Consider the following 14,944-nt stretch of genomic DNA (forward strand, 5'->3'; position numbering starts at 1 on the left):
TTCTGCACACTCCCAGGCTCCCGGGCTCCCGGCCCTTTGCAGCGCCATGTCTGCTTTCTGGGTGACCTCGATTGCCACAGTCTCCCATCACCCCGCTCGCCTGCCCCTTGCCCTCCCGTGCCCCCCGGGCTCAAACACAAACTCTTTGCCCCTGCCGCCAGCCCGCCTGGGCTGGCCCTCCTGCTGCCCTGAACTCCAGTGTCCCCTCCCCTGTGACCTGCAGCCACACCGGCCCCTGCTGTGCCTTCAGCAGGCCGTCGCCTGCTTGCCTTACAAGCCGTTCGCTGGTTCTCACCTCCTTCTGGAACATTCTCTCCCAGCCTCTTACATGGCTGGGGATCCAGGGTGGGAGAGGATGGGCTACAGTCCTGGTCTAGTTGTAGTAATGATTCTTAAGTGGGCTGTGGGCTGGGATGGAAGCCCCCCAGAGGAGCAGGAAGGAAGCCTTCCTGGAGGAGGTGGCGTTGGGTTGCCACCGGAAAGGGACTCGGGGCAGCGTCCCAGGGCGGCGGAACGGCGTGTGCAGAAGCCTGGACAGGCAGGCAGGTGGGAGCAGCCGAGGCCTGTGGGGGATGAGGGGCTGGGGAGGTGGGCTGCTTGGTAGGGCTGCAGGCTCTGGCCGTGGTCAGTCTCGGGAGGGAGACAATATGATTGCAAGAGAGACCGAGAGAGGCTGAGGTTGGGCTAGACCAGGGTCTGCCCCCGGCACCGTGACATCTGGCCCGGTCATTCTTTGTGGGGCCGTCCTGGGTGCTGTGGGGGGCTGAGCAGCATCCCTTGCCCCACTCACTCAACGGCAGCAGCTTCCCCAGTGTGACAGCCACAGATGTCCCCAGACATGGCCCAATGTCCCCTGGGGGCAGGACCGCCCAGTTGGGAAGCCCTGGTCTGGTGGATGGTTTCTTTGGTGTCGTGTGGCCGGAGCTGATCAGGAGGACCGTGGGCAGCGCAGGCAGACAGTGGTGGGAGGGACTGTCCCCGCCCCCGGTCACCCCTGGTCTCTGAGCTGCGCCGGCTCTGCTCTCGGTCTGGCCACCGTGTCAGCTGTCAGACCCGGGGAGGCCTGAGGCCCTTCAGCTGTGTGGCCGGGGAGGGGTGCTCATGTGCCCCAAGGCTGTGAGGCCGAGGAGAGGCTCAGAGGCCTGTCAGAAGCGGGGAGGGCGCGTCTTGGGGGTCAGCGGCCCAGGTTTGTCCCCTGGCTCAGCCTGCTCCTCCCGGCCATGCGACCTTGGAAAGCCACCTGACTGCTCTGAGCCTGTCGACCTGAGTGAAAAGGGGCAGAGCAGCCCCTTCCTGGGCGGCTGCAGGGGAGGTGGGGGTGGGCGGTGCGGGGACCTTGCAGAAGGCCAGGCCTGGCTGGCACTGGGGCAGGGGACCAACCCCTGGGATTTCGGGGACCAGGCATCCCAGGGGGTCACACATGTCGTTAAAGTGCTGATGCTGGGAAGGAGGACGCTGCTGGCTTTCACGTGTTGGTCCTCTCTGTCCATGTGACAGTTGTCACATCTCACAGGCCAGTGTCTGAGGGTTATGAGAAAATGGCTCCACCCAGCTGTCCCAGCCCCTGATTTTTTTTATTCTCAGAAAATGCTTCTACTGAAGTAAAATACTCATCAAGTTCACCATCATAACCATTTTTAAGTGCACAGCTTAGTAGCCTGAAGCACATTCACATTGTTGTGCCACCATCCCCACCATCCGTGTCCAGAACCTTCCATCTTCCCAAACTGAGACTCTGTCCCCGTGAGACACTGACGCCCCACCATCTACTTTCTGTCTCTGTGGATATGACTCCTCTAGGGCCCTCCTGTGAGTGAGTCACACAGTGTCTGTCCTGTGTCGGGCTCAGGTCACTGAGCGTCATGTCCTCAAGGTCCATCCACGTTGGAGCAGGTGTCAGGATTTCCTTTCTTTTCGTGGCTGCGTAATATTCCATTTTCTGGATGGACACATTGTGTTTATCCATCATCCATCCATGGACACTTGGGTGCTCCCACCTTTTGGCTGTTGTGACTAACGCTGAAGTCCCAAACCTGATTTTGAAAGTTGACCTGAATCTTGTTGTCCTGAGCAGAAAGTACTACCTTTCGGGCCGGCCCCATGGCTTAGCCGTTAAGTGCGCGCGCTCCGCTACTGGCGGCCCGGGTTTGGATCCCGGGCGCGCACCGACTCACCGCTTCTCCGGCCATGCTGAGGCCGCGTCCCACATGCAGCAACTAGAAGGATGTGCAACTGTGACATACAACTATCTACTGGGGCTTTGGGGAAAAAATAAAAAAGGAGGAGGATTGGCAATAGATGTTAGCTCAGGGCTGATCTTCCTCACAAAAAAAACGAAAAAGAATGAACTACCTTTTGTCTCTGGATTCAAAACTAGACTTTGTATTAAAGAAAGAATTCAGGAGTTTTCACAACAGGAAACGAAACCCGCAGCCTGCGCCCCACGGGCGGATGTGCCATGGCGTCCACAGGCCGTCCCCCGTGTTAACACTGAGCCCCTCACTCAGTCACCTGGCGCCAGCCTTTAGGCATGCGCACCTGTGCAGGTGTCCACGTACCTGTGCACACTGTCTCCCGCCACATGGTTGGTGTCCCCCTGTTCCTCTGATTAGGACGCTGGCTCTCCAGGGCCCGTCCGCCCTGCAGCTCTGTCCCCACCTGACCGTCTTCCCCAGGCATTGCTGGGTTGAGAATTAACTTTGAAGCCAGAAGTCTGGCTCGGCGCTGGAATTCCTTCGTTTTCTCCTTGACACATTTATGGAGCGCCTCCTGTATGTCACATCCTGTGCTTGGTGCTGGGAGGGTCAACAAGATGCCGCCCCATGCCGCGGGGAGCGTCCGGCCTATTACACACAAGCACGTTAGTGAACAACACCGTTCCAGAAGGCAGAAGGTGGTGTTTAAAGGCAGGCAGGGCAAGGTGGTAGGACTGGTCATGGCGGAGCAGCTTCTGATATTCCAGGGGGTCAGGGAAGACCCCTGTAAGGAGGTGACTTGAGCTGAGGCATGAGTGACCAGAGAGCCAGAGGACAAACTCGTGAGGTGACGTGACCTGCAAGTACAAAGACCTGGGGACCAGGATGAGCTTGGAGTCTGAGGGGCTCTGGGGAGATCACGCTGGTGATGGGCGGCCAGTGGTAGAAAGTGAGACCGAGGGTCAGGAGGGACCTCTGAACCCTGTGAGAAGTCAGTGATTTCTTCTGCCTCCGTGCCCGGGGACAGTGGGTGGCACTTCTCACCTGTCCACTCTCTCTTGCAGGATTGTCTGGACCGATCCTTCAAGGCCCAAGTGTTTAGCTGCCCTGCCTGCCGCTACGACTTGGGCCGCAGCTACACCATGCAGGTGAACCAGCCGCTGCAGGCCGTCCTCAACCAGCTCTTCCCCGGCTACGGCAACGGACGGTGATCTTCAAGCACTTCTCGCTGGGCGTTTTCTTAAAACGTATCCCAGGGGTCTTCGGCCACGATTCTGTTTTTAGTGGGCTTAACTTAAACATGTAGTTTTCCTCCACTCCCTAAAAAGCCTTGTCTTCCTGGTTTTTTTTTTTTTTTTTAATCTATAAGTCTCTCGGAATTTGTATTACGGCTCAAAGAAAGAAAGTTGGGACTCCTCCGGGTTTGATTTTGAAGAAATACGAAGCCTGCAGTTTATCAGCAATAAACAACAAAACATTTCTGTTTCTGGAGATGGAATCAGCCACGACTTGACACGAAGGCTGCTGAGGTTCTCAGCATCAAGTTCTCAAAAGTTCCGGCCGCCGACTAGCGAGAGGGCGTCCGGCTGCCTAGAACAATCTTTTCAAGGTTTGTGGGTTTGGCCCTCAAAGGTGCCAGTGCGCACACCTTCCTGGCAGCTTAATATCGCCTAAAACCCAGTGAGCTGCTGCCTGGTGGTGGCATTCTGGTGCTCTGGTCCCCCCGCCATCCATCAGCAATGTGTCAAAAGGAAAAGGGGAACAATTGTGTGCAGCTCAGTTAAAACTCTGGCCTCAAAGGCACCGCCACCGGTCTGCTCTCATGTCAGAGACCCGTCCGCGGAGCCCGGGTCCCTGGTGCCTGTGAGCAGAGTTGAGGCCATCCAGAAACTACCTCCGCTGGACTCGCATCTCCGTGGGGCCGGGTGTGCAGCCTCGCGCTGTCCCATCTGGAACGCCACGGAAGCAGACACACGAAGCCATGTCCAAGTGCCTTTGGTTCTTTCTTTCTTTCTAAACACGGGGCTCTTTTTTAGCACTGAATTGTCGAAAATGCTAGCCACATTCTCAAACTGTGGTCAGCCAGTTCTCCCCGACCCCGGGTGAGTGTCTGACTTCTCTTCAGCCTTAATTGAATTTGCAACCCGCCAATGGAGAAGAACGAGGAATTTTTTTTTTTTTTTTTTATTAAATAAACACTTTTGCAAGATGAAATTTTTTTGTAGTTACTGTATATGTACTGAGAAAGCTATAACTTAGGGTTTCGTTTTGTTCTTTGTTTTTTTTTTTTTTTTGTAATTTTTCGGAATGATTTGTTAATTTCTCTAACTTGACCAAAGTTGGCAGCCATACCTCAATAGAACAGGAATATTTTCAAATCCCATCACTGCAGACAAACTGGAGCAATATGGTTTTACAAGGTTTTTTTTTTTTTTTTCGTTTTTCCTCCTTATTATTAGGTCGTTAATGGATTAGGAAGAAACAACAGGATTCTGTGTAGGCTTTTTCTAGAAAGTTCGATGTTCTTTGTCCCGATTTTAGGCTCAGAATAAATGTCTTTTACAAATGCATTTGGTTGTGTTTTCTCCTGTTTGCAAATCCCTTTGAAGCCCAGCGGGCATTTCTGTTCCTATGATCTCGTGACAAAAACCCCGGGAGGCAGACCTGGCAGAGAGCATTATCCCCGCTTTACGGATTGGAAGACTGAGGCCCCGTGCGTCAGTATTGTGCGGTGGTTCTTACTGCCTTACAGGAGCAGCAGACTCGAGCCAAGGGACCAAGCCCGGAAACCAGGGGTCTCTTAATTCTCCCCAAAGTGGGTGGTACTGTCCCCATTTGAATTTGAGGAAACTGAGGCTGCGGTGGTCCCCCGCTAGGAGACCAGCTCCGCCTTGAGTGGGCCTCACCAGCCCGATCAGCCACTGAGGAGCCGGTTGACCCTGGAGGGGGCGGTCTCTGCAGGCCTGGGGGAACCTGGGCACGAGAGGACGCGGATGCAGCAGGAATCCGAGGTGAGGCAGGTTTAAACATCGACCCCGGGGAAGGTAGTCGTGCTGCATTCTGCAGAGCAGTTATTCACCTGGACCTGTTACCGGCACCTTCTATTGATGGTTAAGTCATGATGGGCCAGATCCGATTTAATAAGAAAAATGCTGCCCCTTTTGGTCCTTAAAATGTCGGATGTGTCCTTGAAAATGTTCTGCTCGGTGAGAGAAGGCAGTCACGTCATGTGTGATGTTCATGGGGAATTTCCAACACAGGGTCTATAGCAACAGAAAACGGGCTAGCGATTGCTTGGGGCTGGGGCACAGGGGGTGGGTGGGGTAGGGGGGTGACAGCTAAAGGGGTGGGGCTTTTGGGGTGATGAAATGTTCTCAATTTGGTGATGGTTGCATGTATCTGTGGATGTACCAAAATCCTTCCAATTGTGCACTTGGGGTGAATTGTACGGTATATGAATTATATCTCCAAAACATGTCAAATATGATTGTGTGATAAGAATAAGAAAGATGTTCAGCTCTGAGGAGCTGAGGAAACCCCATAAATGTCCCCGGGTGGCCCCTACGCAGGGGCAGAACACCCGAGGGCTCGTTGTCGGGACTGTGGGCTTTTTAGATGTTTCTCTCATTTTAAAAGTTAAGAACAATGTCGTTAAAAATCAGCAAAACCCAGAAAAGTGTACTTTTGAAATTGCTGTACAGAAATAATCACAATATTAGGCGTATCTCTCCTCGTAGATTTGTTTTTATTTTTATGTAACAGCTTTATTGAAATATATTTTGCATCGCCATAAAGTTCACCCATTTAAAGTATACAGTTAAGTGGTTTTTAGTACATTCACAGAGTTGTGCAACCATCACCACTATCTAGTTCTAGAACATTCTCATCACTCCAAAAGGAAACCCCATACTCATGAACCCCCTCCCAGCCCCTGGTAACCACGAATCCACTCTCTGTGGATGTGCCTGTTCTGGACATTTCACATCAATGGAATCACACACCGTGTGTCCTTCTGTGTCTGGTTCTCTCACTGAGCGTCATGTGTTCAAGGTCCATCCACGGTGCAGCTGTGTCAGGGCCTCTCTCCTCTTCATGGCTGTGTCGTATTCCAGTGTGTGGATGGACCACATTCTTAAATCCACCTGGTTCATTTTTTAATGTGAAACTTTTCCTTCCCTCCCTCCAAGTTATATGATTAATACACAATCCCTTTAGAACATTTGGAAACGGAATACATGAAGACGAAGTAAAAAATACATAATCCTGCCACCCAGAAGATTGACATTTTCAGGCTTTATCTAACCACCTCTATGTGTTGGTCCTGCAGTATTTTTTTTTTTTTTTTTTTGGTGAGGAAGATCGGCCCTGAGCTAACATCTGTCAATCCTCCTCTTTTTGCTGAGGCAGACTGGCCCTGGGCTAACATCCATGCCCATCTTCCTCTACTTTATATGGGACACCGCCACAGCATGGCTTGCCAAGCAGTGCGTTGGTGCACGCCCGGGATCCGAACCGGCAAACTCCGGGCTGCCACAGCAGAGTGCACGCACTTCACCACTTGCGCCAGCCCAGTCCTGCAGTATTCCCCCTCAGAACCTTCTGATCGAGTTTTGCCTCTGAGCCTTTTTTCAGTTGAGGCGTAGAGAGGTTAAGTGCTTTACTCAAGGACATGGCAAAGCCAGGGTACATATATATTTATATATATGTCTCCATATATTTGTTTTGAAGAACAAAATTAGGACCGTGCTGTGTATACTGTATATACTGCCTTGTGCCCGGTTTTCAGTTCATTCATTGAGTAACCAGCCACTTTGTCTAGCACCTGCGTAAACAAACAGATGTGAGCGTGGTCTGGTGTATGCATATTTTTGTGTCTGTGCTCGTAAATGTGAAACATACTATACGTGTCTAGCAATATACGCTTGGAGTGAAATAGGATGTTTGAATTTCTCCCTCAAATGTATTTCTAACTATTTTTAAAATACATCGGAGGATCTTCCTTTCCATCCCTCTATCTTTTATGCATCCGACTAGCTCGTAAGTGAGAGGGGAGTCTTTGTAAAGCAGGAGATATTTCTCAGCTCCACGCCTTATGTTCGGGGAAGGTGAAGACCAGTTAGAAATGACCCAGCCTTGGGGCGTCTGAAGGCCAATGGCAGAGGTCCCCGGCCTCCTTAGGGAGAGATCCCCAAGCATGATTTGCATGAAATTTGCCCCTGTCCCCAAAGACTTGAAGAAAACCAGGATGATTAGGGAAGTTTTCCCCAAGTTAACCTGTCCATCTGAAAATTCTGAGTGTCTCCTTCCTCCTTTGCATATGACACCCTTTAATTAAATGACAGTCTTTATAGTTTTTCTTTTCTAACATTTTTAAATGAAAACTTTCAAACAGAAAAACTGGAAAGAATTGTATGGGGAACCCTCAAAGGGACCCACCATCTAGATTCTACAATTGTTAATGTTGTTTTTTGCATAATAGATGGCATTACAGTCTCCCCAAGCAAAATAAGGAAGTTGACAGTCTATTTAGGTGCCCTAATTAAAAAAAGAAATTTCAGAGTCTGAAATCCAAACAGCTGGAATTCACCGTATTAGAGGAATGACTTGGAAGTAGGAAAAAAGGCTTGTGTGTGAGGCGGAATCCCTTCATTATTGCGCTTTAGGTGCTGTATTACCACCAGATTCCATTTCTGTCTTTCCCACCCGTTAGAGTTCTCAAGAGCAGTAACGATTTCCTATCTTTACAATTAAATTTTAACTACATGAGGAATATATGAATATGCTCCCAAGAGGATTTTAAACACCCCAGAACAGATTCAAGTCCCCACAGACTACCCTTTTTACCAACATGGATCTCTCCTTCTCTCCCCAAAGACTGTTAGATTTCTCAGTTTGGGGGTGGCCTTTTTCCGCACAGTGACACAGGTATGTGCTCTTAGAAACCACACGACATTGGTTTCTGCGTGTTTGTTTCTGCCCGGTATCTTCTTGGCTACAGAATTCTGGACCGTTTTGCAGCTCAGCCACAATATATACAGGGGATGTTTCCTTGACAGAACGTGTAGATCTACTGCCTTTTAATTGCTACATAGTTGAGTATTTCAGAGTACCCTGTGCTACAAGTTACCTCTGTAATCCCCTACCGATGGATATTTAGAACAAAACTTGGGAAACAGGCCTGCAGCTCTGCAGCGAGCATCCTTGAACCCCAGGAATATAGTGTAGAGGCACTTACAGTGGTACTGGAAAACGTCCAATTGCCCAATGTACACTCCTGCCAGAGAAATGGGGGCGTGCCCACACCCCTGCCTGGTATGCAATTAATAATATGATAATAATGGCAAGCCTTATTTAAATGCTCAATATGCAAAGCCACGTGGTCAAACTCTTTACATGCCTCGTCCCATTTAATTCTTATAACATTCCCAGGAGAGGGGTGCGTGCATGAGAGTACTACCATCATATCCGCTTCACAGTGGAAACTGAGGCCCAGCGAGGTTACTTCGCTGCGGGCCACGCACGGTGAGCTTTGAACCTAGGTCAGATAGCACCAAACTCCTCCCCTCCTTTACGTTTTAGAGAACTCAAGGGAGGGCATCTAATTTCGTTCAGACGGCCTTGCCCCTCTGCAAAGTTTTCTTGATTGTGATGGAAATGAACTTGGGTTTTTTTTTTGGTGGGGGGAGGGGTGCTTGCTGTTTGACTTTTAGTTCTCCAGTTCTCAGTTCTCCTCCTTTTGCAAAATGGCCTGCATTGGAGCAATGTTTCCTAACTCGGGACTTTGCGAATTGGGGAACTCGGCGCCCAAGTTCCGGCAACGGGTCTCGAACCCTGTTTCACGCGTCTCGGGCCGGGTGCTGATGTTGTGCTGGGCCTCACGTACTCAGCAGCCGCCTGATAACCAGGGCGGGGCCCGGGCCGTGATTGGCACGCGCCCCAGCCAGTCGGCGCCTCGGGCTGACCCCGCCAACCAATGCTCGCTTGCCCCAGTGCGGGCGTTGGGAGGTCCCCGAGGCTCCCTTGTCAATCCGAGGCGGAGCCGCCGTCGGATTGGCTGGCCGCGTTGTCTGGCGTGCACCGCCTCCAATGAGAACGGAGCCGGTCAGCGGGCACGTGGGTGGGCGCCGGCGTGTCCCGGCCGGCCGGCCAATGGAGAGGCGAGGCCGGCGCCTGCGCCCGCCCAATGGAGGCGCGCGGGGGGCGGGCCGTGCGGTGTTGATGGGCCCGGCGGAGGGGAGGGGCGGAGCTGTCAGCGGCAGCCAATGGGCGCGCGGGCGTGGGCTCGTGGGCCAATGGCAGCCGGGGCGGAGCTGGCGCGCGGCCTTATAAGCCCCGCCCGGGGCGCTCGCGGAGGGCTCGGCCGCCAGCGACCGAGCGGGGCCCGGCCCGAGCGGGGCCTGGGGGTGCGACGCTGAGGGCGGGGAGCGCGCGCCGCCGCTCCGGACCGGGCCGCGCGCGCCGCCTCAGGTGAGCCCGCGGCAGGCGCCGCCGCGTCCGAGCGCGGGCCCCGCCGCCGCCGCCGCCGCCCCCGCGCCGCGCCCGGGGCTGCGTGCGGCCGGGCGGGCGCCGCCGGGACTCGAGGCCCAGGCCTCGGGCGCGGCCTGCTCGGGCCGGGCCCCGCGCTTTGTCCCGGCGCCGGCCGGCTGGGGGCGTTACCCGGCCGCCGGGGCGCCCCCCGGCGCTGCGGCGGGGCGGCGCGGCCGGACAATGGCGGGGCCGGGGCGGGAGGCGGGGGCGCCCGGGCGGCCGGGGGCGCGGGCCGGCCCCGCACAAAAGATGACAGCGTGGGTGGCCCGCCCGGGGGGCCCGGGCGCCCTGCCCCGCGGCGCCCCGAGAACGGGGACGAAAGCCTCCTCCTCGGGGGGGCGCCCCGCCCGCCCTCCCGGCCCTTCGGGGGCCCCGGAGCGCTTCCCGGGGCGCCCCCCGGAATACCCCCCATTGCCCCCCGCCCCCTCTCTGGGTCACCCCGCCCGGCCACCGAGGCCTCCCAACTTGCACCCCGGCTCCCCAGACCCCCCTACCAGCCCCGTGCAATCTGGATTTTTTAAATAGAAAAAAATGTATCCACTTGCCATGCACACCGCAGCTGGCACACGCGTCCCCCCGTCCCCCCCCTCCGCTCAGCCACCTCGCCAGCTCGGAGCCCCCGCACACTGGAGACAGAAACCGTGGAGTCCTTCCCCGGGGGACCCCCTTGGGCTGTCCCAGCCACCCCCCCCCCTTGGGGGCTGGGGGAGGGATTCCTTCTGGAAGGGACCTGCCCCGGATCTGCAAGGGCCTGGGTCTGCGCCCAGGGGGCGTGATGTCACCAGGGGGAATGGGGCGCCCGGCCACCTGGGCACCGGGGAAGGTTTTACAGGGGGTTTGGTTGTTTTGGGTTTTTTTTTTTTTTTTTTCCCTGGGGGCGGGGGAGGCGTGGACTGCGCCTGGTGTGTCCCATCTGTTGGGTGGGGGGAGGATGCTTCTGTTGTAGTAATTCGGCTGCACCTGGGGAAGTGTTTCCCGAGTTATGAAACTAGTGAGAAGGTGGTTTTCTGGTCAGTGGAGCCCAACGATGCTGTAATATGTAAAGAGTGTGTCTGTTTCCATGTGTCTCTGTCCCTAGCATTGAATGACAGGCTCCGTCGGGTCCCACTGGGGGCTGGCACTGGCTTAGGGTCTGAGGACGCCTGCCCCACCCCTCTGTCTCGATAGCCAGGTCTCCGGCTGTCCCCAGGCTGGAGAAAGCCCCTCACCCGTTAGGGGACTCCGATGGGCTTCTATCGCTGCCATGCAGGGGCTAATGATGCCCCTAATTCTCCAATAATAGCGTCCTTCTGTGGCATCTGGGGAGGGTTTGTCAGCTCCCCGGGTCAGCCTTTTCTCGCCACCTCTGCAGAAGCTGCGGGCTGCCCCTCCCATCTTTGCAGTTCGTGTTTGGCACCCTGAAGGACACGGTTTGCAAGTCCTAGAGCGGTTATCGGAGGCGAGGTTTCTGAAACTCGCCGGCCGGCTTTCCGTGCTTCTGATTGGACGCTTGGCAGGTCTCGGTGCTCGGGTCTGTGCCGGGGACACCATGCGGGTCAGGCCTCCCCGGCCTGGGGGAGGTCGCCGCGGGGAGCGCAGGGGGTGGCGGAGGTGGGGTTACACGAATGCTCCCGGTGTCAGGTGCCTCGCACGTGCACGTGAGTGTGTAATTGTTGAGACTGGAAATGTACATGGGTCTTGGCAGTGATTGATTTTCTCCCATTTTCTAGTCCTCGCCTCTTTGGGGAGTGGGCTGCTGAGGAGATGTTAAATACTAGAGCTTAAAGGGATCCCTCATGGGTCCTCAGGACCCCGCCTGCCTTTGCAGTACGTCTGTCTCCTAGACAAGACCCTTCCCCAGTCCCCCTGGGGCGGTCGGGGGCCTTTGGTGCCCGCTCCCCAACCCTGGCCACTCTGCCTCTGCTGGTTTCTAGCCCTGCCCTCCTGTGCCCCGCCCTCTTCCTCCGCCCTGGGGACCCCATCTGTTCCTTGGTGCCATCTGATACCTGCGAGAATGGGCGCTGGAGTGGGGCATGCACCTGGCCTGGGGACGTTTGAGTGCCGGGGTGGGGGGGGTCCCTAACTTCAGGGGGCTTCAGGTCTAGTGGGGGAAGGGGGAGGTGGGTGTCCCGTGTGCGGGCCCCGCTGTGATGGCGGTGTGGAGCCCGCTGCCCACGGGGCCCCGCCCAGGGAGCGGGCAGGACGAGGAGATGGGTGGTGAGGGCCCGAGGCGTGGGCAAAGGAGCATTTCCGGTTGGCTTGCTTCCCGGGATCTGGAAGTGTGGTGCAGGGGTCAGAGCTGGGTGACCTTGGGCCAGTCACTTGCTCAAGAACAAAGTGGGGGAGGGAACCCTCAACCTTCCCAAGTCCACCGGGCGGGGACGGGGGGAGAGCATGTGAACTGAGGGCAGACGCACGATCCTGAGGGCTCTGCACCCTGCGCCGGGCGCCACCGGGCCTCACCGCCAGCCTCTGCCACCGCAGTTCCTGGCTCGGCTCCAGAGACCTGCCCCTGGGCTGCCCGGTGGGGCCCCAATGCCACAGCTTTACCTGCCCCACCCCTGGCTGCCTCCGCTTCTGGCCGAGGACGCTGGACCTCCTTCTGTCCTGGTGTTCATGGCGGTGTCCCTGGATCCCTGCCCTCCTCTCTGTCCCCCACACAGGCTTCAGATCCCTCCTCTGGGGCACGTCCCTGGGCCTCACTTTCCTCATCTGTAAAACGGGTGCAGCGAGACCCCATCCTAGCTCATCGTGGGGATCAGAGTGGGTGGAAGGCGCGACATGGGGGAGCTCTGAGCCCGGAGCTGACTTATTGCTGCTGTCTGCCTCTGGCAGGCTCTCCCGCCTGCCCTGTCCGCATCGGGGCCGGGTCCTTCTCGGGGGGCCGTCCTGGGCACTGTGGGGGGTCGAGCAGCATCCCTAGCCCCCACCCACTCCGTGCCAGCAGCACCTCCCCCTCCCCCAGCTGTGGCAACCACAGTGTCCCCTGGGGGACACAGTTGCCCCCGGGCGAGACCCTCTCACTTAACCTTTAACCCCACAGCAGCCTCATATTTGGCCAGACCCTGATCTACCTCGAGTTCTGGTCCCCTTTCTCCCCTTGCTCCACTCCCCGCTTTTTTTTTTTTTAAAGATTTTATTTATTTATTTATTTTCCCCCAAAGCCCCAGTAGATAGTTGTATGTCATAGCTGCACAGCCTTCTAGTTGCTGTATGTGGGACGCGGCCTCAGCATGGCCGGAGAAGCGATGCGTCGGTGCGCGCCCGGGATCCAAACCCGGGCCGCCAGCAGCAGAGCGCGCGCACTGAACCGCTGAGCCACGGGGCCGGCCCCCTCCACTCCCCGCTTAATAGGGAGGGGCTCCTATTTGCAAACTGTATCCGCCATAGACTCCACGGCCTGGCTGTCCAGGTCCTTCCTGACTGTCCCTCTGCCTTTCCCCTGCCGGCAGACACGCCCCTGCCACCCACCCCGCCCTGCTCAGGGACCGCCAGGCTGATGCGGGCGTTGTCCTGGGCTGTTCCCGGCTCCCAGCCCGGCAGGTGCCCTGCCCAGGCTTCCACTCGCTCCACGTCACCATACCCCTTCCCGCTAATTTGCTTAACAGCTTTCTTTAAGTTGACTTGATGGTGACACACGTCTTTTTCTTTAATCTTCGCCTCTTCCTGAGGAGTAATGTCTGCGACGTGGGGGGACTGTTAAGGTGCTGGTCCCAGATACTCTTAGGCAATGAAATGATTTAACAGCAATGTTGAAAAAGAAACTTTGTATCGCCTCCATCCTAAGGCCTGAGTGGATCAATTGACTTTGTTACTGTTGTTGGATGAATTGCTTTTTGAGTTGACTGGCTGCTTTGACTTGGCTGGTTCTGGGAGTGTCTGGTTAGTCAGAGAAGGTGTCCCAACTAGTCTGTTCCTTTTCACTCCTGCTCCCTCAAGAAGCTTTTAAAATCTTTAAAAACTGCCTTCCTTTGCTCAGAATCCTCCAGTGGCTTCCTGTTGTCCTTGGAAAAAATTCTAGGCCTCTTCATGTGGCCTCCCTGCTCTGTCCTCCGTGGCACCCTCCTCTCTCCCTGCCCTACCACTCTTCCTCTGTGCCTGCGCCCCTTCAGTCTAAACGCCTTACCTGCCTACTCTTCCCTGCCTCAGGGCCTTTGCACTTGCTGTTCCCTCTGCCAAAATGCTGTTCCCTCACGCTTCTACCCAGCCGGTTCTTTGTCACTCAGGTCCCGGCTCAGAAAGGCCATCACTGACCACGCTGCCTAAGTTCACCCTTCCTGTCACCCTCTCTCCCCAGCCTGCCTTTTCTTCTTTGCAATCGGCACTACCAGAAATGCATATTAATCTGTTTATGTGTGTATCGTCTGTCTCGTCCGCTAGGGTGTGAGCTTTTTCTGTAAAGGGTCAGAGAGTATTTTTAGCTCTGTCTCGATGACTGCTCCGCCCTTATAGCCGAAAAGTATGGAAATGAACGAGGGTGCCCGGGTCCCAATAAAATTTTATCGATGGACGCTGAAATGTGAATTCTGTGCACTTTTCACATATAGTCATGAACTAGTTTTCTTCTTTTGATTTTTTTTTTTCCACCCAACTATGAAAAAACATCAAAACCGTTCTTAGCTCTCAGGCTGCACAAAAACAGGTGGCAGCTGGAATTGCCCCATGGCCGGAGTTTGCGGACCTCCGGCCTAGGGGGCGAGGCCCGTGCTGGAGGAACGTCATCTGTCTTGGTCACTGTGTCTCCCCAGCGCCTAGGACAGTTCCGGGCACAGAGTGGGTGTTCGGTAGACATTTGTTTGTTGAATGAATGAATGTCCATCTTTCATACATCAGTGCATTTAGAGTCATTCTCTGTGTTTAAAAAAATGGGTCATGCCTTGTTTCGAGGGGAATTAAAAATGCAGGGAATGTAAGAAAATTCTGACCCCGTCCAGGAGAACAGCCTCGTAATCGAGGAGGAGAAAAAGTGGGCGTAAGGCAGGCAGCCACTTGGCTGTGTGCGCTGCCCCCTTAGCGTCACCCCACAGGCAGCAGAAGATTGGTGAGGAGTCCGTGCAGCCTAAGGAGGTTGTTTAGACCTGGCAGAAGCTGAGGGTTTCAGAGGAAGACACTGTTTCCCAACCATGTTGTTTTGTAAGCCTCCGACCCATCCTCTTTACCAACCACAGTGCCCCGTCGGAAGGGGGTTGCAGCCCTGGGAGGTGGCTTCTGCAGCGAGGCGGCTTTCGTGGGTGTGACAGCTC

The 14,944-nt window shown here is 55.4% G+C and overlaps 2 protein-coding genes across 2 annotated transcripts in view; both read left to right on the forward strand.

Moving 5' to 3' along the window:
• The window catches only part of UHRF1 (ubiquitin like with PHD and ring finger domains 1), a 30,370-nt gene extending 25,605 nt beyond the window's left edge, over positions 1 to 4,765 (forward strand). Inside the window, exon 17 of the mRNA XM_058537357.1 lies at positions 3,260 to 4,765. Coding sequence (XP_058393340.1) covers positions 3,260 to 3,406 — 147 coding nt within the window. The 3' untranslated portion in view covers positions 3,407 to 4,765. The remainder of the gene's footprint in view (positions 1 to 3,259) is intronic.
• A 4,822-nt stretch (positions 4,766 to 9,587) lies between these two features.
• The window catches only part of KDM4B (lysine demethylase 4B), a 140,431-nt gene continuing 135,074 nt past the window's right edge, over positions 9,588 to 14,944 (forward strand). The window contains 1 exon segment of the mRNA XM_058537356.1: positions 9,588 to 9,662. The gene's annotated coding sequence lies outside the window, so the exon portion shown is untranslated.

This window comes from Diceros bicornis, unplaced genomic scaffold (assembly GCF_020826845.1).
Source record: "Diceros bicornis minor isolate mBicDic1 unplaced genomic scaffold, mDicBic1.mat.cur scaffold_301_multi, whole genome shotgun sequence".
Lineage (NCBI taxonomy): Eukaryota > Metazoa > Chordata > Mammalia > Perissodactyla > Rhinocerotidae > Diceros > Diceros bicornis.